We start from the raw sequence: 24,644 nt of genomic DNA, 5'->3' as shown, positions 1-24,644 counted from the left end.
TTTCTGTTACGATATTCATCTACAGAGTAGAAGGAGGGGTTAATGGAAGCGTCTGATTCCACCCGTCTGCTTTGATGTAAAGGTGTTGTGGGGTGTGAATGTCATTATGGCATGGTGTTTATGAGTTTGTTATTGTGTGTGTGTGTGGGGGGGGGGGGGGGGGCTGGGCGATCTAATTTGCTGGTGGTAATTAATTTTTTTTTCCTAGTTGTGATGTTCTGTGTATTTATGGAGTATTGAATGTGATTTAATTTATGTAGGTATGTTTGATTTGTGGATTTTTGGGATTGTGGTTTTATTTTTCGCAGTTGTAGGTATTGGTTTTTTGGCATCAGTAGTTGTGGTGGACCTATATAGGTCACCGGAAATGACTGATTCCCATTTTCATAGTTGTAGGTGTTCATGTTTTGGTATCGTCATCTGAGGTTGACCTATGTAGGTCAAGGGAAATGTCCGATTCCAATTTTCGTACTTTTAGTTGTGGGTATTGGCATTTTGGTGTGGTCACCTATGGTTGACGTATATTGTTCAAGGGAAGTGTCCGATTCCTGCAGATTTTGTTTGTGTAGCGGAATGCTGTATTTTTTTTTTCTTTTTATTTTTCACTTTGTGTTTTGGGATCATTGTGTGTTTTTTTTTACTAGCTTGTCCTCACCCTAAAACCTCCAACTTCCCGTAGTTGTCCCGTTGGTTTGATTGTATTTTTGGTAGGAGTTGTTATTGTATTATTTATATGTATCTTCGTGTTTGTTGCCATGTGTGTGTAGTGACGTTATAGACACACTTAAAATAGCCATTACCGGCATATTGATGACGTCCTGGGTCGAAGCAGACGGGTGGAATCAGACACATCTGTATCAAAAAGTCTCTCAAACACACTATAAACTGTCCTTTATCTGAAACCAAGTTTTTAATGGTTGCTGACTTGCTGGCAGTTTATTGAAAATGCATGTTCCTGAATATTGGACCCCCTTTTGGACCAAGGTAAGTGATTTTAGGTCTTTATGTAGATTGCTGTTCCTATTTCTAGTACTGATATTATGTATTGAGCTATTGATTGGAAATACTTGTAACAAATTTCATTAAGGAATAAATATACTAGGAAGCAGTGGTTAGAATACAAAGTTCCTTGAACAAGTTCCTACATGATGTTCTTGAATTTATACCACAAACGATTTTTATTACACGCTTTTGCATGCGAAAAACTTTTGCTATGTTTGATGAGTTACCACAGAATATGCCCCCTTATGAAATAATAGAGTGAAAATATGTAAGCTTTTCTATATTTATGTCTCCTACATCTAACATCATTCTCACTATAGATACAGACTTGTTTAGGCGCTTCATCCATTCTGCAGGTATGCCCTTCGCAACTGAATTTATTATCGAGTTGTAGTCCAGGAAATGTAACACTGTCAACCTTTTCGATCTGCTTGTCTTCAAATGTTATAAACATGCTGTAGCTGGAGAAATCGAGCAGTTTCCAAATCTCACATAAAACTCGGATTAGCATACTCACACTTTCCCCAACAGGACTATCTTTTGCAGGACAGGAGTAAACGAATCTGTCACATTATATATATTTTTTGTTGTATTAAAAGGCTGTACACTTATTCTATTAAGTGAGCAGCACAAGAAATTAAAAAATGGTTCAAATGGCTCTCAGCACTATGGGACTTAACGTCTGAGGTCATCAGTCCCCTAGAACTTAGAACTACTTAAACCTAACTAACCTAAGGACATCACACACATCCATGCCCGAGGCAGGATTCGAACCTGTGACTGTAGTGGTCTCGCGGTTCCAGACTGTAGCGCCTAGAACCGCTCGGCCACTCCGGCCGGCCAAGAAATTAAGCTTCTAAGTTAACCTACAGTATTCAGTTTACATATTACTTCATACTTAAAAATGCACATTGTTAACATTTTACTTAAACAGTGCTGTGGCGAAGTTCCGCATACTTTCTGTTACAGCTGCGAAGATAATATTTCTAATAGCGACCGATAACCTACAACATATAATATGAAACACTAATAATCGTTCTAACATCAGCTAAAATGTACCAGGAGTTGATTAGATAAGGTTATGACACAATTCATATGACATTCCTGCCATTTTACATTATTCGCAGTTTTACTGATAACTAAACTGATGGATTCCAACTATGTCGTTATTTAACTGTAGCCCCTTCGGAGTATTCGGTATTTGCTAGTGAAAAATAACGTGACAGTTATTAATAACCGTTAAAAATGATGGTTATCAAAGAATAACTAGAACTGTAATAACGGTTACTCCAGGATAACCATTTGGCCCACCTCTAACTCCTGTGAAGACTTCCTGCGTCCCTCCAGTGAACCAACACTCGAGTCTTCCTCTAACCAGAAAGGCCCAAAGAAGTCCACCAAAGGCAAACGGTCTTCTCCTTCACTGACTCGAAGATCCTCTTTGATAGTGTCACTGGCCAGCCTCCGTGTCATATGTGCACCACTAACAGTTTTTCAGCATTGGACTCCACAGACCGACCGCACAAGCAAGCCGATGCTTCTGTGGAGCCCATGGAGCAGGATCCTCCTGCTTCTGTGCCCTATACCAGCGACTCTTAGTCTATCCCTCGGCAGCCATCGAGGTGACTCCCCTACATCTTTTCCTTATCATTCACCCTCCTCCAATGGAATGTTTGTGGCCTTCCACAAAGAGGATTTATGGCTGCTTTTGTACTCTGCCTCCAGGAAACGAAATTGCACCCTCACGACCTCTTTGAGCTTTCATATTTCTTATCGGTTCATTTTGATCTCCCCCCTGAGGTTGGCATTCCATCTCATGGGGGCGTCATACTGCTCATATGCGGTGACATACCTTGTCAACCCATCTCCCTGACTACCCGTCTTCAAGCCATAGCAGTTTGCCTTTTCCTTCCCTCTTCTTATTGGGCAGCTACCTCCCCCATTTTTGCTACTTGGAGACTTTAATATACTTTATCCCCTTTTAACACTGGAGCACCCACTTTCCTATCTGACTCCTCACACACCTATTCCCATTTGGACCTATCCTTCTGCACTGCCCAGCTTGCCCATCGTCTTGAGTGGTCCATTCTTTCTGACACCTACTCGTGCGACCATTTCCCATGTGCTATCCGTTTGCTGACTCCTACCCCATCTTTGTACACATCCAAATGGCAGTATAGTAAGGCTGACTGACAGGTTTACTCCTCCCTGGCGACCTTCGACAAACAAGATTTCCTCAGTTGTGATGACCAGGTGGAATATTTCACAAATGTTGTTATTACTGCTGCAGAACGTTCCAGTCCTTGCATTTTCACTTTACCACGTCGTGTCCCAGTCCCTTGGTGGACTGAGGCATGCCGCGACACAATTCACGCACGGAAACGTGCTCCCTGGGTTTTTAACAATCATCCTTTGATGTCAAACTGCATTCATTATAAAATGATGTGTGCAGTGTGTCATTGCGTTCTTTGGTATAGCAAACGATCTAGCTGTATTTCATTCACTAGTTCCTTTAACAGTTTCAGCCCTTCCTCTGTTGTGTGGGCCAACCTCTGGTGGCTCTCTGGGACCAAGATCCTTTCCCCAATTTCTGGCCTGACAGTAGCAGATGATGTCATCGTGACCCTTATTGCTATATCAAAGACCTTGGGCCACCATTTTGTGGAGATTTCGAGCTCTTCACACTATCACCCTGCCTTCCTCCATCAGAAACGAGTGGAGGAGGCTCGGGTGATACCCTTCTCTTCTCTGAATCACGAGTTTTACAATGCTACCTTTACTGTGAGGGAGCTAGTACATGCTTTCAGTTCATCCCGATCCGAGGGTCAGATGCCATCCACATTCAGATGTTGCAGCACCTTTCTCTTGCAGGCAAGCACTTTCTGCTTAACATGTACAACTGCAGCTGGGCAGAGGGAACATTTCTTAGCTGTTGGTGTGAAGCCACCATCATACCCATACCTACACCTAAGCCTGGTAAGGACAAAAAACTACCTTCTAGCTACCGCCCCATCTCTCTCACCAGCTGCGCTTGCAAGGTGATGGAACATATGATTGATGCTCAGCTGGTATGGTGGCTTGAGTCTCGCAATTTACTGATGAATGCACAGTGTGGATTTTGATGACGAATGCACAGTGTGGATTTCGAGCGCAGCGTTCTGCAGTTGGCCAGCTCATTACTTTGTCCATCCATGTCATGAATGGTTTTCTGCGGAAATCCCAGACTGTGGCCGTGTTTTTCGATTTAGAGAAGGCCTGTGACACCCTCTGGAGAACTGGTATCCTCTATACTCTTTACACATGGGGCTTCCATGGCTGCCTGCCCTGTTTCCTTCAGGAATTTTTAAAAGGCCAAGTTTTCAAGGTGCATGTGGGTACTACCTTGTCAGACACCTTTATCCAGGAAAACGGTGTGCCTCAGGGTTCCATCCTGAGCGTCATCCTCTTTGCATTATTCCTATAATGGCTTGTCACCTCCTAGGAATCTCCGGCTCCCATTTTGTTGACGATTTTGTCATCTAGTGCAGTTCTCCATGGACCTGTCACACTGAGTGGTGTCTTTAGCAATGTCTTGATCGTCTTTACTCATGGAGTTCGACAATGGCTTTCGTTTTTCCACTGACAAAACCATCTGTATGAATTTCTGGTGACGTAATTGGTTTCTCACACCATCTTTACATCTTGGGCCTGTTGCCCTTCCATTTGTTGAAACTATGAAATTCGTGGGGTTCATTATCAAAAGAAAACTCTCTTGGTCCTCCCATGTGTTTTACCTGGCAGCCCACTGTACACAGTTCCTCAATGTCCTCCGTGTCCTCAATGGTAGTTACTGGGGTGCCGATCGAACCACCCTCCTCCATTTGTACTGGTCCCTTGTCCGTTCAAAACTGTTGTTTATGCGTCTGCATGTCCATACCTCATATGCAGTCTCAACACTATCCACCATCGTGGCATCCGTTTGGCCACTGGTGCCTTTTACACCAGCCCGGTTGAGTGTCTGTATGCTGAGGCTGCTGAACTACCACTGTCCTACCGCCATGACTTTCTCCTCAGCAGGTATGCAAACCATTTGTCTGCCATGCATGACCACCCATCCTATGCCTCCTTCTTCGATGACTCCTTTGATCATCAGTATGGGCGATTCTCTGTTACCTCCTGGACTCCGCTTTCGGTACTTGCTGTGGTGGCTTAACTTCACACTACCTGCAACTTTCCCAGTGGGTGTGAACCCTTCACCACCTTGGCTCTGTGAAGCAGCCCATGTTAACCTTGGCCTTCATTTGTTTCCTAAGAATACCACTCCAGGCTCACTCTATCGCCTTTAGTTTCGTGACCTTCACATGGAACTTGGCGGTAGTACCTTTGTATACACTGATGGCTATCGGACTGACTGTGGGGTTGGGTGAGCCTATGTCATTGGCACCCGTGTCTTTCAATATCAGCTTCCGGCACACTGCTTAGTATTTACAGCCAGCTCTTCCCCCTGTATCTGGCCTCAGAGTACATCCGGCGACACAGCCTTTTCAATTGTGTCCTCTAATCGGACTCACTCAGCACCCTTCAAAGTCTATGTGCGCTGTACACCGCCCATCCCTTAGTGCAGCAGGTCCAGGGGACTTGTCACTATTGGTGGAGCGAGTGTGATGTTTCTGTGGGTTCCTGGTCATGACGGTCTGCGAGGAAACGAGGCTGCTAACACTGCTGTCAAGGCTGCAGTCCTTGTACCTCAGCCCACTAGTTCCTATATTCCCTCCGATGATCTCTGTGTTGCCGTCTGTCAGGAGATGGTGTCCTTTGGCATTGCCAATCGTCCTCCCTTCACGGGATAAACTCCGGCTTATTAAGCCTCTCCCAGCATCTTGGTTGACCTCCTCTTGGCACTCCCGCCGGGAGGAGGTTATGTTAACTAGGCTGTGTATTGGGCACTGCCTTTTTGCCATCGACATTTGATAAGTGGTGCTACCCCACCACTTTGTACATATTGCACCCAAGTTTTAACAGTCTGCCAATTCCTGACGAAATGCCCATTTTTTAACCATTTATGTTCACGCTTTGGTTTGCCATCTGAGTTATCGGCCGTTTTAGCAAATAACATGCGAGCTGTTGACCACGTTTTACTTTTTATCTGCTAAAGCAATACGGTGAAGGCCATTTAATTTTTAGTTTTGGACCTCCGTTTCTGTTTGGTGTCTTTTCTAGCCCTTTCTCCGTGTCCCCGTTTTTAGCTGTCTTCTCTTATCTCAATTGGGACTGATGTATAGTCGTTTTTTAACTCCTCTTTGTCTTTGTGTTCTATAGTTTTGACTTGAATACAATAGAGGGAAACATTCCACTTGGGAAAAAAATATCTAAAAACAAAGATGATGAGACTTACCAAACAAAAGCGCTGGCAGGTCGATAGACACACAAAAAAACACAAACATACACACTAAATTCAAGCTTTCGCAACAAACGGTTGCTTCATCAGGAAAGAGGGAAGGAGAGGGAAAGACGAAAGGATGTGGGTTTTAAGGGAGAGGGTAAGGAGTCATCCCAACCCCAGGAGCGGAAAGACTTACCTTAGGGGGAAAGAAGGACAGGTATACACTCGCAAACACACACATATCCATCCGCACATGCACAGACACAAGCAGACATTTGTAAAGGTAAAGAGTTTGGGCAGAGATGTCAGTCGAGGCGGAAGTAAAGAGGCAAAGATGTTGTTGAAAGACAGGTGAGGTATGAGTGGCGGCAACTTGAAATTAGCGGAGGTTGAAGCCTGGCGGATAAAGAGAAGAGAGGATATACTGAAGGGCAAGTTCCCATCTCCGGAGTTCTGACAGGTTGGTGTTAGTGGGAAGTATCCAGATAACCCGAACGGTATAACACTGTGCCAAGATGTGCTGGCCGTGCACCAAGGCATGTTTAGCCACAGGGTGATCCTCATTACCAACAAACACTGTCTGCCTGTGTCCATTCATGCGAATGGACAGTTTGGAGCTGGTCATTCCCACATAGAAAGCTTCACAGTGTAAGCAGGTCAGTTGGTAAATCACGTGGGTGCTTTCATACGTGGCTCTGCCTTTGATCATGTACACCTTCCGGGTTACAGGACTGGAATAGGTGGTGGTGGGAGGGTGCATGGGACAGGTTTTACACCGGGGGCAGTTACAAGGGTAGGAGCCAGAGGGTAGGGAAGGTGGTTTGGGGATTTCATAGGGATGAACTAAGAGGTTACGAAGGTTAGGTGGACGGCGGAAAGACACTCTTGGTGGAGTGGGGAGGATTTCATGAAGGATGGATCTCAACCTTCGTAACCTGTTAGTTCATCCCTATGAAATCCCCAAACCACCTTCCCTATCCTCTGGCTCCTATTCTTGTAACCGCCGCCGGTGTAAAACCTGTCCCATGCACCCTCCCACCACCACCTACTCCAGTCCTGTAACCCGGAAGGTGTACACGATCAAAGGCAGAGCCACATGTGAAAGCACCCACGTGATTTACCAACTGACCTGCCTACACTGTGATGCATTCTATGTGGGAATGACCAGCAACAAACTGTCCATTCGCATGAATGGACACAGGCAGACAGTGTTTGTTGGTAATGAGGATCACCCTGTGGCTAAACATGCCTTGGTGCACGGCCAGCACATCTTGGCACAGTGTTATACCGTTCGGGTTATCTGGATACTTCCCACTAACACCAACCTGTCAGAACTCCGGAGATGGGAACTTGCCCTTCAGTATATCCTCTCTTCTCTTTATCCGCCAGGCTTCAACCTCCGCTAATTTCAAGTTGCCGCCACTCATACCTCACCTGTCTTTCAACAACATCTTTGCCTCTTTACTTCCGCCTCGACTGACATCTCTGCCCAAACTCTTTACCTTTACAAATGTCTGCTTGTGTCTGTGCATGTGCGGATGGATATGTGTGTGTTTGCGAGTGTATACCTGTCCTTCTTTCCCCCTAAGGTAAGTCTTTCCGCTCCTGGGGTTGGGATGACTCCTTACCCTCTCCCTTAAAACCCACATCCTTTCGTCTTTCCCTCTCCTTCCCTCTTTCCTGATGAAGCAACCATTTGTTGCGAAAGCTTGAATTTAGTGTGTATGTTTGTGTTTGTTTGTGTGTCTATCGATCTGCCAGCGCTTTTGTTTGGTAAGTCTCATCATCTTTGTTTTTAGGTATAGTTTTGACTTGGGCGCATATGCCCAGTTGTTTTTTGTGCCCTAAAGCAAAACAAAACCAAAACCTTCTTTCCATTCCCTCATTATCCTATGCCTCACATCTAGAGGCCCATTTTATATCAACCAGTCACGGCTTCTCTGCACCCCTTGTGCATACTCCAGAGTTTATGATAAACTATTTCCATCTGCCTGTCTTCTTTGATGCTTTTCTTCCTCCTCCAAATTCCAAAATCTGCATCTGCAGCTATTACTTCGTTCAGCGTATCTCTAGTGCTCATGAGTTGCTCTGCTCTGCTCTACTTTAAATGAGCTACTACAGCTGACAAAATCCTGAATATTTCCTCCAGGGTAGCACCCCATAGGATTGACAGTGACAGGGTGACCCACTAACAGTAAACCAACCCCCCCCCCCCCCCCCCCAAAAAAAAAAAAAGAGAAGTGAAAAACCTAAAACGATGATGCAGACATTCAAATACACTGCCCTCATACACTTATTGAAAGTCAACATTCTGACAGAATGGCTTCTCATGGATATTTCTATCGCGAACTCAAAGACAATGAGTGAGCTGGGCTCTCAGTGGAATACTGTACCCATTAAAAATTGTGCAAATAAATACACACAAACTTTGATCATCATCAGCTTTCACCTATTTGATCCAATACGTATCAATACAAACTTGGCAAAAAGACTCATGCGTTCTGTATGAACCTTGCAGTAAACACCCACAGGCATCAGTGACGCAGTAATATCTGCGAGAACATTTGTTTATCTTGTTGAGTTTACAGAGATATGGGTGTCTTCAGGGTGGAGGTTTGCAACTGGTTGTAAGATCTTCTGCAGTAAAGAAGTGCTGCTGTCTCTTCAACGAGACGTGACATCACCCTGCAGGCAGCTACTGCTTTCAGCTCTGATGGTGGCAGCATGGGGCGAGGACGTTGCCCACCGAATGTTGTGTGATACACTGCAGCTCTCACCTCAGTGTGATCAAAGACTTGTAAAGAGTATACCCTGGTCATCCACCATTAATTGACCAAGACTGCAGCAAATGTTCATGAGTTGGTCAGGAGACTGTGCGAACGTGGCACACCTGGGCGGTGTGGAGATGGCAGCTTGCAGATCATCTACGATGGTCCGCAATAGAGGAGGGCTGGCTGTGCACTAATCTTCTTGTCCACAGTAAACCAGTTGACAGCAACAGCAGACTATGGATGTGGTATGCATCAGGCTGGCTGCATCTCGGTGTTGGAAGTCAGCAAGCAGGTAGCAGGTAGGAGGAAAAGAAAACAAGACCCTGGTCCAGGGAATGGTTGAAATTGAGGGAGAAATATACCCATGAAAATATTCTAAAGCAAATGTTACACCCAGTACCTTATGATTACATCAGCTTTCTATAAATGGACACTCAAAATTTTAGTAACCGGTTTACTTCACCCTCACATTGAAAAAGAGGACACACATATGTGAATATTCTTGGTTCTCTAATGACATTCCGTTAAAATATCACAACATGGGAACGTGTATAATACATCATTTGTGTAAGAATTAGAGAACTTTAATTTTTTTTCACTTTTTTAAATTTTATTGTACCTCCAGTTTATGTTGTGCGTAGAATATTAATTTTTTTAACTAGTTCATGCATAATACATGGCAAGAAAAGACACAGTGCCTCTACCATTTTGGTAATTGCAGTGCTATTTTGTTTTTATCCTTGATCGTAGTTTCGATAGTTGTGAAAATTCATTAAATCATAAGATAAATTGTTCTAAAACTCTTTTTATCTTAATATGTGCAGCAAAGCATTGACACAAACAATGTCTATCATCATGTCAAATCTGCTGTCATCAAAATTTGTCTCAAACACACTTCATTATTGACAAACATGCCAAATAGCGCTACACGTGGTCAAATAAATGACAAATCTAGTAAAATTTGACAGATTATCAAACGTTTTGTAATCCTATTACACTAACATCATGTCAATTGTCAGACATATTAACAAACTTCTCAAAGAGAAGAGAGAACTGAAACTTCCTGGCACATTGAAACTATCTGCTGTATCAGGCCTTAAAACTGGTACCATTGTCTTTTGCAGGCAAGTGCTCCACCAACTGAGCTGTTCAAGCAAGACTAATGACCTGTCCTCAAAGCTCTCATCTCCTCCCTGCCTTTCTTCACAGAAGTTCTCTTGCATACCGTGTGGGACTCATACTCCCAGAAGAAAGGATAAGAGGACATGTGGCTTAACCATAGCCATGGGGAATAGTTTCAAGAATAAATTATCAGTCAGCAATGGAGTGAGGTACCAGCAGAAGTAAAGCTGTGAGGGTGGGTCGTGAGTCATGCTTTGATAGCTCATTTAGTAGAGCACTTGTTTGCAAAAGGCGAAGATTGTTTTGGAGTCCCAGTCCGGAACCGAGTCTTAATCTGCCAAAGTTTCAAATCAACACACACTGTTATGCTGAGTGAAAATTCACTCTGGGATCCCTCAGGTTGTAGCTAAGCAGTCTCCACAGTATTTTCTTCCAACAGTGCTAGTCCCACAAGGATGCAAGAGAGCTTTTGTGAAGTTCGGAAGGTACGAGATGAGGTAATGGCAGAAGTAAAGCTGTAAGGATAGGTCATAAGTCATACTTGGATAACTTAGTCAGTAGACCACTTGCCCACAAAAGGCAAAGGTCCTAAGTTCAAATTGTGGTTCAGCATACAGTTTTAATCTGCCAGAAAGTTTCAAATTGGTGCACACTGTGATACTGAGTGAAAATTCATTCAGAGGAGAGGGAACTGTTAGACTAAGTGTCAGAAACAATTTTCACAAGTTCCATGGAACTTAAAGCGAAATGCTGTATGTTAGTAATTTCCTGCCATGATATGAGTAGACGACTGTGCCAAAATATGTCCGGTAGTTATGACATCAAGTTGGTCACTCAAAATTTCGTGGAACAATCTATATGCTGGGTAAAGTTTTAGATCCAACATATTTGCAGTGTATATTTTCCCACACTATCTTTAGTGGCTTCTAGTACTTACTTGTGAAATAATTTCACAAAGTGAGGAAATTTGATAATTTATTTTTTATTCTTTTTATATTCTTGTGTCTTTCAGGTGCAACAGTAGAAACATAGGTATCTTATCATTGAGAGTACTTGCTGCCCACAGTTTGACCTTCTTTACAGGAGCTATTTCTGCCTTTTGGCTCCATATTATGTGACTAGTTACTATTAATAACAAGGTCTAGGGTTTGACAGTGGGCGTGTCAGCCTGAAACTGGTAACCACTTCATTAAAAATATATTCGTGCGACTGAGACAGACAAAATAAACAAAGAATACCAAATTTCTTCAGTACTAGACATTTGTGGACCCACCATCATAAGGCAGCATGCCTCAAATCAGCAAATTGACAAACTTATGTCACTTCATCAGACCGATGTCATAGCAGGTGGTTTGTATGGCTTCAACCAGAATACCATTACAGTAGACTCTAAACTATCCAGCTCGTGACTATCTAGCCTCTGTGCTATCTAACCCCTTAATCCCAGCCTACTTAATTAATATCATAGTAACACTTCTCCATGATAACTGAGGATAATTTGTTGTTTGTACTGTACTTTTATAGAACTCTAGCAAGCGGCTGCTAGCTACAATGTTGTGTGGTCTTTTGAAATGTTTTATACATCTTTTGTGCTTCTGTGTCATCTGGAGCCACAATCATAAGATACATATTCTGTCATTAATATTAAATAAATTACCAGAGCCACTCTTCAAAAAAATGATACTTAGAAACCCTCTTCCAGGCCTCCCAAACAACAATGAACACACATAAAGTGTAGGTGTGTTTGCTACCCTATGTTCTTTGTTTCTTCAGTTGTATATCATACATCAAGTGCATGTATTCTTAAATTATTGTTTGAGCATTCCATTGTGTTTTAATTAAAGAGTCTGAAATTTAGTGATATGGATCAGAAACTATGTGCTGTAATGTTACTGGATTCTGAGATAGCAGCCAAAACTATTGATTTGGATTTAGGAGTGGGGAGAAAAAATTGGCGAGTAGAAATTGAAAAGTGATATGCTCCCCAAGCTAGTGGAAGTTGAATAAAAGTAAGAAAGACAATGTTGAAAGGTAAGCATAAAGAAATTGAGGCAGCTTTATCTTTGTGGCATAAACATTTAAGAGGAAAATGTTTGCCTGTACTGGGCCCGTATTTCAGGAAAAAGCATTGCACTTTCAGTGGCAGGTAGAAGGAGTAGATTCAGAATTTACTGCCAGTGATGGGTGGTTGGATTGGTGGAAAAACTGATTTGGTATTCACTAGATTACCAATAGTGGAGAGATTTTATCTGTACAGTTACAATGAGAGTGGTTAAAATTACAAGTTGTTCCCTACGAAAATGATTGCTTCAAAAAAATGAAGTTGCAGCACCCATATACAAGAAAAGTGATGAAAGACTTACCGTATTGGCTTGCAATAATGGAATTGGCAACCAGAAGCTTAGGCTTATACTAATAGAGAAATCACGAAAACCTAGGCTTTCAAAAACCTGAAAAATCAGAAATCACTGCCCCCACATTGCACACAGCAAAAGAAAGCATGGATGCATTAAAAAATCTTAAAAACTTGATTCCAGAATGAAATTGTATCAGCTGTAGAGAAATATTTGAAAGACAACAATTTACCAAGAAAAGCTCTGCTGCTGCTTCATAATGCACCTTCACATCCCGCCATTCACAGATTGAGGTATCAAAGCATTATTTTTACCATTAAATGTGGCTGTTTTTTGTCAGCCGATGTACTGAGGCACCCTTGAAATGCTTAAGTAGTAATATCGCCACTGTCTTCCCAGTATGTTGATATCAGTGATTTAATAATGAAGACTGTGTAGCCAATCTGAAGAAGACAGACTTGCCGTGTGTCATAAGGTGGTTGGCCAAAGCATGGGAAGAGATTCTAAACATATCACTTGTAAGGTGTTGAAAAACTCTTTTTAGATCACGACTATTTTAAATTCGAATCTACATGTGAAACTGAAGTCAAAGTTGGAACTAACGATAGCATTTTGTTGCTCATAAATGTACTGGGCTGTGAAGATGTCAATGCAGATGTTGCAGAATGGATGGCAGATGTTGGGCAAGTTCATGAACCAACTGACAACAGTATTGTGGAAATGGTGATGATGCAGAGGGAAGTAACACAAGAGGAGGCAGTAAACTTAGATTACAGGAGAAATCTCATCTCACATTCAGAAGGGTTCAAGACAATTGAGACAGCAGTTTTTAGTGAGCAGGAGGAGCTCACTCTAGTCATCTGTCAAAGACCTTTTAAAAGCTCAGACTTGTATGTCTCACAATTTTTGTTAAATGTGGCTTTTCTTGTGTGTAATCATACAATTATACTTTATATTGCAGATCATTTTGTGATTCCTGTAGTAACTTTTCAGTGGTGGAGTATGTACATAACAACCACTTATAACTAGCGTGTATTATGTAATAAGTCAGAAAATGTTAATGAAATTGGGTGGTGTTATAAAAAAAGGTGTTCTGAATGGTACAGATGGTGTCAGAAAAGAGAATTTATAGAACTGTGGTGTATCCAGCTTGACTTTTTGCCACATTAGGCCAGATAGTCAAGAGTCTACTGTATTTACAAAGGTGGCGATATATATGTATCTCGTTTCCCTGTTCATAGTAATCATTGAAAACTGTTGTGAAATGAAATATAGAATTCAGCTCATTTTGCACTGTTGCTGTGGGATAGTAAAAGGCATCAGATCAGTGCATATATTTGAGAATTTGGGTAACAGTCTTTTTACAAGATCAGAGCGTACCTATTTTGTTTAAACATAATTAGATTATGCTAACAAAATTATGTATTTCATATGCATATGCATTTCTATTATCACCATTACATTTTCCTGTGCTTTGCTTGTCATGTAAGTTTTGCCTTTGTGAATGATGTAACAGTGTTACTGGACTTCATTTTAATTTTTGACACTGACCAATACATTTCAAACATTGTTTACAGGCTCGCAAGAAGAATGTAATTAAAGATTTTGTCTCTGTGGCTGGGCTTCTACATGTTTCACACATGGGAATATTTACAAGAACTGAATTAAGCCCATACATGAAGCTGGCCCGTCTGCCTCGTGGACCAACACTTACTTTTCGCATTGAAAACTACACACTGGCAAGAGATGTTGTTTCCAGTTTGCGCAGACAACTTATTTTCCATCGTCAGTTTGAACATGCCCCATTGGTGGTTCTTAACAATTTTGCTGGGGAAGGGAGGCACTTGAAACTTATAGCATCAATGTTCCAGAACATGTTTCCCACAATTAATCTTACAAAGGTATTTGTGTTTTCTTTTCTGTGGTAAATGTATGCTCAAGCAGTTTTTGAAGAACCACAGTTTTTGTGAAGTGCTTGTATTAACTGATTTGTTAATTAATTTTTTTAAATAAGTACTGTAGAAACGTGAACTTTCTTGTTTTCCTTTTTTTTTCTAGAAAATAATTGTAGAAATTAAGTGTTGACCTTATGTTTTAGTCCTCTTTATTTATTCATTTCATCTTCTCTTTGATTTTTGGAAATCTTTTCTCTTCACAAATTTCATTTTCATTTGTTTTCACTGAACATTCTGAGATTTGTCAGGTATGATCTTAGACTGGCCTAAATACATTCTTTCGAATCTAATAACCTAAAAATTTGCTCTGGTACTAATCACATTTTTGTAATTACCTATACCAAGAGCTTCACTCTGTGTATATTGTTCTTTAATTAAGGTGTTGAAATCTGTGGGTTTATTTACATAGCTACAAAATTGTATTTGTTTCACTCAAGAAAATATTCAGGCAGTCACCTATGTTTATCCAGTATACATGAAAGTTGACTACTTGTGATAAGGCTGAACTGTATAGAATTATTTTGAATGAATGACACACATTGTCTTCACCGTGCCTTGCTAGGCACATGATTTCAAAGCGTCTGCTTCTGAAGGATAATTCAGTTGAGGCCATTTAGACAAAACATCTAATTGTGTATAGGTATATGAAAGGTAATGATGACTGCCAGGCTTTATTATTATCTTTTAAATTTTTCATTTCTTTTTTTTTTTCAGAGCAGGAGTGACAAATTAGCCAGGGAGGGTGGGACAGAGAAAGGTTTTAGAACGTCCTCACAGTACGTGATTGGTGAAGTTTGGAGTCCCAATCCAGTATACAGATTCATAACAGTGTACAGGGTGTTACAAAAAGATACGGCCAAACTTTCAGGAAACATTCCTCACACACAAATAAAGAAAAGATGTTATGTGGACATGTGTCCGGAAACGCTTAATTTCCATGTTAGAGCTCATTTTATTTTCGTCCACCTACGCTCAATGGAGCACGTCATAATGATTTCATATGGGATACTCTACCTGTGAAGCTAGAACATGTGCCTTTAAAAGTACGACACAACATGTGGTTCATGCACGATGGAGCTCTTGCACATTTCAGTCGAAGTGTTCTACGCTTCTCAACAATAGATTCGGTGACCGATGGATTGGTAGAGGCGGACCAATTCCATGGCCTCCATACTCTCCTGATCTCAACCCTCTTGACTTTCATTTATGGGGGCATTTGAAAGCTGTTGTTTACGCAACCCCGGTACCAAATGTAGAGACTCTTCGTGCTCGTATTGTGGACGGCTGTGATACAATACGCCATTCTCCAGGGCTGCATCAGCGCATTAGGGGGGATTCCATGCGACGGAGGGTGGATGCATGTATCCTCGCTAACGGAGGACATTTTGAACATTTCGTGTTTGAAGTCACGCTGGTACGTTCTGTTGCTGTGTGTTTCCATTCCATGATTAATGTGTTTTGAAGATACGTAATAAAATGAGCTCTAACATGGAAAGTAAGCGTTTCCGGACACATGTCCACATAACATATTTTCTTTCTTTGTGTGTGAGGAATGTTTCCTGAAAGTTTGGCCGTACCTTTTTGTAACACCCTGTATATTCCAGTGCAGAATGAAAGATTCATCCTGGAAATAATCCATAGGCTGTTATATCCTTTCTTCAAGGAGTACTTGCCCAGCAAGGTGCACAGGAGAGCTCATTGAAATTTGGAAAGTAGTGGAGAGGTACTGAAAGAATTGAAGCTCTAGTTTGTGGATCATGCCTTGATAGCTCAGTTAGTAAGAGCTTAGCCCACAGAAGGTAAAGCTCCAGGTTAAAGTCATGGACATTATTAGTGAACTTCAAAACAGTGCACACAACCCCCCCCCCCCCCCCAACCAACATCTGAATTTTCCTCTTTTAATCTGAAACGCCCGAAGAAGTTGAACAAAGGCAAACGTTCTTCTCCTTCACTGACTTGAAGATCCTCTTCAACAGTGTCGCCACGTGATACCCTTGCCTGAATGACCTCTGTGTCGCCAGTGTGCACCACTAACCATTTTTCTGCCCTGGACTCCACAGGCCGACAACAGAAGAATGCCGACAGTTCTGTGAACCTCACAGAGCAGGATCCTCTTGCCTCTGTGCCCTATAGCAGCCAGCCTTCGAAGGCTGGAATTTGGAAACCGCCGACGTTAAACCCCCTTCATTTTTTCCTCCTCATCGTTCTCCTCCAATGGAACTTTCACAATCTTCGATCCAACAAAGCGGATTTACGGCTGCTCTTGGAATCGCAGCGTCCACTCTTTCTCTGCCTTCAGGAAACAAAATTGCGTCCTCATGACCACCTTGAATCTCGCATTTCTTCTCGGTCCATTTTGACCTTCCCCCTGTTGATGGTGTTCCATCTCATGGGGGAGTCATGATGCTGATATGGGATGACATTTATAGTCAACCCATCACTCTGACTACCTGCCTTCAAGCCGTTGCAGTTCGCCTTTTCCTTCCTCACTTAACCGTTTCCCTTTGTACCGTTTACATTCCTCCGTTATTTGATATCGCCAGGGCAGACATCCTCCAGCTTATTGGGCAGCTACCTCACCCGTTTCTGCTGCTTGGTGACTTTAATGTGCACCATCCCCTTTGGGGTTCTTCCAGAACCTGTCCGAGAGGTGCCCTCTTGGCTGACCTTGTTAATCAACTTAACCTCTTTTGCCTTAACAGAGGAGCACCCGCGTTCTTTACAGACTCCATGCACACCTATTCCCATTTGGATGTATCCTTCTGCACTGCCCAACTTGCCCGTCATCTCGAATCATCCGTTCTCTTTGACACATACTCGAGCAACCATTTCCCGTGTGCTGTCTGTTTGCTGACGCCTACCCCCCTACATACACACCCAAATGGCAGCTTACTAAGGCTGATTGGAGGCTTTATTCCTCCCTAGCGACCTTCGACAAACAACATTTCCCCAGTTGTGATGACCAGGTGGAATATCTTACAAATGTTATCCTTACCGCCGCAGAACGTTTCGTTCCTTGCACTTCCTCTTTACCATGCCATATCCCTGTGCCTTGGTGGACCAAGGCATGCCACGACACAATTTGCACGCAGAGACGTGCTCTCTGTGCTTTTAACCATCATCTTATGATGGAAAACTGCATTCATTATAAACAGTTACATGCACAGTGTCATTGCATTCTTTGGGATAGCAAAAAAGCTAGCTGTATTTCATTCACTAGTTCTTTTAACAGTTCCACTCCCTCTTCTGTCATGTGAGCCAACTTCCGATTGCTGTCCGGGGCCAAGATCCATTCCCCATCTGACAATAGCAGATGATGTCATTGTGGACCGTATTGCTTTCTCAAACACCTGGGAATGCCATTTTGCGGAGATTTCGAGCTCCTCCCACTATCAACCTGCCTTCCTCCATCAGAAATGAGTGGAGGAGGCTCAGTCGATACCCTTCTCTTCTCAGAATCAAGAGTGCTACAATGCTGCCTTTACTATGAGGAAGCTAGGTCAGGCTCTCACTTTACCCTCCACCTCAGGGCCAGACTTTGTTCACATGCAGATGTTGCAGCACCTTTCTCTTGCAGGCAAACACTTTCTGCTTAATACATACAACCACATCTGGGCAGAGGGCCTGTTTCCCAGACACTGGCTTGAAGCACCTTCATACCCATACCTAAGCCCGGTAAGGACATACATCTTCCTTCTAGCTACTGCCCCATTTCTCTCACCAGCTGTGTTTGCAAGATGATGAAATGTACAAGTCATGCCCGGCTGATATGGTGGCCCGAGTCTTGCAATTTACTAATCACTGCACAGTTACCCTGTAGATTAATGCTATAATGGCTTGTCTCCTGTCGGGCATCTCCAACTCCCTTTTCTTTGATGATTTTGCCATCTAGTGCAGTTCTCTATGGCCTTATGTAATTGAGTGGCACCTTCTGCGATGTCCTGATTGTCTTATTTCATGGAGCATCGACAATGGCTTTTGTTTTTCCACTGACAAAACCGTTTGTATGAATTTCTGGCAGTGAAATTGGTTTCTTCCATTGTCTTTACATCTTGGGCCTGTTGCTCTTCCGTCCCTTGAAACTACAAAATTCCTGGGGCACATGCACGGCAGAAAACTTTCTTGGTCCTCCCATGTGTCTTACCTGGCAGCCTGCTGTGTGTGGTCCCTTAATGTCCTCTGTGTCCTCAATGGTACTTAGTGGGGTGCAGATCGAATCACCCTCCTCCATTTGTACCAGTTCCTTATCTGTATGAAACTAGACTATGGGTGTTTCCTTATACTGTCTCAATACTATCCACCATTATGGCATCCGTTTGATCACTGGCACCTTTTACACTAGCTTGTTTGAGAGTCTGTATGCAGAAGCTGCCGAATTACTGATGTCCTATTGCCGTGACTTTCTCCTCAGGAGATATGCTTGCTGTTTGTCTGTCATCCGTGGCCACCCATCCCTCGATGACTCCTTTGGTTGCCAGTATGGGGAGCGTCCCTCTCCTCTGTTACCTCCTGGAGTTCGCTTTTGGCTCTTGCTCTGCCAGCTTAACTTCATGCTACCTGCAACTTTCCCATTGGGTGTGAACTCTTCACCATCTTGGCTTCATGTGGTGGCCAGTATACACCTGGGCTTCATTCGCTTCCTAAGAACACTACTCCAGCCTCGCTCTGTTGTCTTTAGTTTCATGACATTCCCAAGGAACTTTGCGTACACTGATGGTTCTCAGACTGTCCATGGTGTTGGGTGTGCCTTTGTCATTGGCACCGACGTTTTCTAGTATGAGCTTCTCGTACACTGCTCAGTATTTACATCAGAGCTCTTCGCCCTATATCAGGCCACATAGTACATCCTGTGACACAGGCATTTCAATTGCATCATCAGCTCCAACTCTCTCAGTGCCTTTCAAAGCCTCTGTGTGTTGTACACTGTCCATCCCTTAGTGCAATGGGTCCAGGAAAGCTGTCACTTGCCGACTCTTGATGGACCCACTGTGATGTTTATGTGGATTCATGGTCATGTCCATCTGACAGGAAACAAGGCCACTGATGCTGTTGCCAAGGTTGCAGTCCTTGTATCTCAGCCCGCTAGTTCTTACATTCCCTCTGATGATCTCTGTGTTGCTGTCTGTCAGCGGTTGGTGTCACTTTGGCATCACCACTTGTCCTCCCTTCATGAGAAGAAGCTCCAGGGAATTAAGGCTCTTCCAATGGCTTGGACAACCTCCTCTCGGCCCTCTCGCCACAAGGAGAACATTTTAACTAGGTTGCTTATTGGGCACTGTCTTTTTAGCCATCACCATTTCTTAAGTGGTGCTCCCCCACCTCTTAGTGCAAATTGTGCTCAACTTTTGACTGTCCATCATTTCCTGATGGAATGCCCTTTTTTTAACCACTTATGTCCCTGTTTGTGATCGCCGTCTGAGTTAATGACCGTTTTAGCAAACGACGCGCAGGTTGGCAACCACGTTTTACTTTTTATCCTTTGTGGCTAATGTCATTTAATGTTTAGTTCTGGACCTCTATTTTTCTATGGTGAATTTTATAGAATTTCTCCACATTCCTGTTTTTTAGCTCTCATCTCTTCCGTCGATTGGGACTGACATGTAGTCGTTTTAACTCCCCTCTTTGTCTTCGTGTTCTACAGTTTTATTATTGGCACATTTGACCCTAGTTATTTTGGTGTCCTAAAAACAAACAAAACTAAACAACAGTGCACAGCCTGCTGCAGAATGAGAGACTCATTCTAGAGTATACCAGAAGTTTAGGCATTCTTGTTGTTGCTGTCTCCAGTCCAAAGACTGGTTTGATGCAGCTCTCCAGATTACTTTATCCACTGCAAGCCTCTTCATGTCTGAATAATTACTGCAACCTACATCCTTCTGAATGTGCATAATGCAGTCATTTTTTGGTTTTCCTCTATGATTTTTACCCTCCACACATACCTACAGTACTAAATTGATGATCCCTTCATGCCTCAGAATGTGTCCTACCAACCAGTCCCTTCTTCTAGTCAGATTGTGCCACAAATTTCTCTTGTCCCAAATTCTGTTCAGCATCTCCTCATTAGTTATGTGATCTACTCATCTAATCTTCAGCATTTTTCTGTAACACCACATTTCAAATGCTTCTATTCTCTTCTTGTCTGAACTGTTTATCATCCATGTTTCACTTCCTTACATTGCTACATTCTGTACAAATACTCAATGTTAACAAATTTCTCTTCTTCAGAAACGTTTTTCTTGCCATTGCTAGTCTTCATTTATATCCTCTTACTTCGACCACCATCAGTTATTTTGCTTTCCAAGCAGCAAAACTCATCTACTACTTTAAGTGCCTCATATCCTAATCTAATTCCCTCAGCATCACCTGATTTAATTCACCTACATTCCATTATCCTCGTTTTGTGTTTGTTGATGTTCATCTTATATCTTTCTTTCAAGACACTGTCCATTCCAGTCAACTGCTCTTCCGAGTCCTTTGCTATCTCTGACAGAGTTACAGTGTCATTGGATAACCACAGAGTTTCTATTTCTTCTCCATGGTTTTTAATACCTACTCCAAATTTTTCTTTTGTTTCCTTTACTGCTTGCTCTGTATACAGGTTGCATAACATTGGGGATAGGCTACAATTATCTCACTCCCTTCTCAACCACTGCTTCCCTTTTGTGCCCCTTGACTCTTATAACTGCCATTTGATTTCTGTACAAATTGCAAATAGCCTTTCGCTCCCAGTATTTTACCCCTGCCACATTTAGAATTTGAAAGAGAGGGTTTCAGTCAACATTGTCAAAAGCTTTCTCTAAGTTTAAAAATGCTATAAATGTAGGTTTGCCTTTCCTTAAGCCATCTACTGTGAGAAGTCATAGGGTCAGTATTGCCTCGCGTGTTCCTGCATTTCTCCAGAATCCAAACTGATCTTCCCTGAGATTGGCTTCTACCAGTTTTTCCATTTTTCTATAAAGGATTCGTGTCAGTATTTTGTGACCATGACTTATTAAACTGATAGTTCCATAATTTTCACACCTGTCAGCACCTGCTTTCTTTGTGGAGTTGGAATTATTATGTTGTTCTTGAAGTCTGAGGGTATTTTGTCTGTCTCATATGTCTTGATCACTCTGTCATGGCTGGATCTCCCAAGGCTATCAAGAGCTCTAACGGAATGTTGTGTACTCCCAGGGCCTTGTTTTGACTTAAGTCTTTCAGCACTTTGTCAAATTCTTCACGCAGTATCATATCTTCCTTCTCATCTTCATCTATGTTCTCTTCCAATTCCATAATATTGCCCTAAAGTACACCTCCCTTGTATAGACCCTTTATATACTCCTTCCACCTTTCTGCTTTCCCTTCTTTGCTCAGGACTGGTTTTTCATCTGAGCTTTTGATATTCATACAGAAGGTTCCCTTTTCTCCAAAGGTCTCTTTAATTTCCCTGTAGGCAGCATCTGTCTTACCCCTAGTGATATATGCCTTTACAACCTTAGATTTGTCCTCTAGCCATCCCTGCTTAGCCATTTTGCACTTCCAGTGTCTCATTCCCTTTCGTCTGCTTCATTTATTGCAGTTTTATATTTTCTCCTTTCATCAATTAAACTTAATATCTCTCGTGTTACCCAAGTATTTCTACTACCCCCCCATCATTTTTCCTACTTGATCCTCTACTTCCTTCACCATTTCATCTTTCAAAGTTACCCATTCTTCTTCTACTCTATTCCTTTCCCTTGATCTTGTCATTTGCTCCTTAATGCTGCCTCTGAAACTATCTACAACATCTGCAGGGGTTGTGTGGCGTGGACTGGGTGGTTTTTTTAGGTTGGATGGCCTCGGGCAAGTACAGAAAGGGCAACAGCCTCAAAGGGTGCGGGGCAAAGTCAGGACATGCGGGGACAAAGCAGCAAATGGTATTGTAATTGTAAACTGTCGAAACTGGATTGGTAAAGTACTGGAACTTCAAGCGCTGATAGAAAGCACTGAAGCTGAAATCGTTATAGGTACGGAAAGCTATTCTGCCGAAATTTTTACAAAGGCACAGACGGTGTTTAGAATGGATAGATTCCATGCAACCGGTGGTGGCGTGTTTGTCGCTGTTAGTAGTAGTTTATCCTGTAGTGAAGTAGAAAAGGATAGTTCCTGTGAATTATTATGGGTGGAGGTTACACTCAACAACTGAGCTAGGTTAATAATTGGCTCCTTTTACCGACCTCCTGACTCAGCAGCATTAGTGGCAGAACAACTGAGAGAAAATCTGGAATACATTTAACATAAATTTTCTCAGCATGTTATAGTCTTAGGTGGAGATTTCAATTTACCGGATATAGACTGGGACACTCAGATGTTTAGGATGGGTGGTAGGGACAGAGCATTGAGTGACATTATACTGAGTGTACTATCCGAAAATAACCTCGAGCAATTAAACAGAGAACCGACTCATGGAGATAACATCTTGGACCTATTGATAACAAACAGACCCGGGCTTTTTGACTCTGTAAGCGCAGAATAGGGAATCAGTGATCATAAGGCCGTTGCAGCATCCCTGAATATGGAAATAAATAGGAATCTAAAAAAAGGGAGTGAGGTTTATCTGTTTAGCAAGAGTAATAGAAGGCAGATTTCAGACTACCTAACAGATTAAAACGAAAATTTCTGTCCTGACACTGACAATGTTGAGTGTTTATGGAAAAAGTTCAAGGCAATCGTAAAATGCGTTTTAGACAGGTACGTGCCGAGTAAAACTGTGCGGGACGGGAAAAACCCACCGTGGTTCAACAAGAAAGTTAGGAAACTACTGCGAAAGCAAAGTGAGCTTCACTGCAAGTTTAAACGCAGCCAAAACCTCTCAGACAAACCGAAAAACCGAAGCTAAACAATGTCAAAGTTAGCATAAGGAGACCTATGCGTGAAGCATTCAGTGAATTCGAAAGTAAAACTCTATGTACCGACTTGACAGAAAATCCTAGGAAGTTCTGGTCTTACGTTAAATCAGTAAGTGGATTGAAACAGCAAATCCAGACACTCCAGGATGATGATGGCATTGAAACAGAGGATGACACGCGTAAAGCTGAAATACTAAACACCTTTTTCCAAAGCTGTTTCACAGAGTCCTCGCACAAACAGAAAAATGGCTGACATTGAAATAAGTGTCCAAGGAATAGAAAAGCAACTGGAATCACTCAACAGAGGAAAGTCCACTGGACCTGATGGGATACCAATTCGATTCTACTCAGAGTACGCGAAAGAACTTGCCCCTTCTAACAGCCATGTACCGCAAGTCTCTAGAGGAACGGAAGGTTCCAAATGATTGGAAAAGAGCACAGGCAGTCCCAGTCTTCAAGAAGGGTCGTCGAGCAGATGCACAAAACTATAGACCTATATCTCTGACGTCGATCTGTTGTAGAATTTTAGAACATGTTTTTTGCTCGCGTATCATGTCGTTTCTGAAAAACCAGAATATACTCTGTAGGAATCAACATGGATACCGGAAACAGCGATTGTGTGAGACCCAACTTGCTTTATTTGTTTATGAGACCCAGGTAGATGCTATTTTCCTTGACTTCCGGAAGGCTTTCGATACAGTTCCGCACTGTCGCCTGATAAACAAAGTAAGAGCCTATGAAATATCAGACCAGCTGTGTGGCTGGATTGAAGAGCAGAACACAGCATGTTGTTCTCAATGGAGAGACGTCTACAGACGTTAAAGTAACCTCTGGCGTGCCACAGGGGAGTGTTATGGGACTATTGCTTTTCACAATATATATAAATGACCTAGTAGATAGTGTTGGAAGTTCCATGTGGCTTTTCGCGGATGATGCTGTAGTATACAGAGAAGTTGCAGCATTAGAAAATTGTAGCGAATTGCAGGAAGATCTGCAGCGGATAGGCACTTGGTGCAGGGAGTGGCAACTGACCCTTAACATAGACAAATGTAATGTATTGCAAATACATAGAAAGAAGGATCCTTTATTGTATGATTATATGATAGCGGAACAAACACTGGTAGCAGTTACTTCTGTAAAATATCTGGGAGTATGCGTGCGGAACGATTTGAAGTGGAATGATTATATAAAATTAATTGTTGGTAAGGCGG

At 42.4% G+C, this 24,644-nt stretch overlaps 1 protein-coding gene across 1 annotated transcript in view; it reads left to right on the top strand.

Moving 5' to 3' along the window:
- Positions 1 to 24,644, top strand: part of LOC126476705 (protein Peter pan) — an 81,504-nt gene that overhangs the window by 17,327 nt on the left and 39,533 nt on the right. The window contains exon 3 of the mRNA XM_050103563.1: positions 14,189 to 14,512. Coding sequence (XP_049959520.1) covers positions 14,189 to 14,512 — 324 coding nt within the window. The remainder of the gene's footprint in view (positions 1 to 14,188; positions 14,513 to 24,644) is intronic.

This window comes from Schistocerca serialis, chromosome 1 (assembly GCF_023864345.2).
Source record: "Schistocerca serialis cubense isolate TAMUIC-IGC-003099 chromosome 1, iqSchSeri2.2, whole genome shotgun sequence".
NCBI lineage: Eukaryota > Metazoa > Arthropoda > Insecta > Orthoptera > Acrididae > Schistocerca > Schistocerca serialis.
The sequence above is the reverse complement of the archived record's forward strand: the minus strand, read 5'-3'. Positions and strand labels throughout refer to the sequence as shown.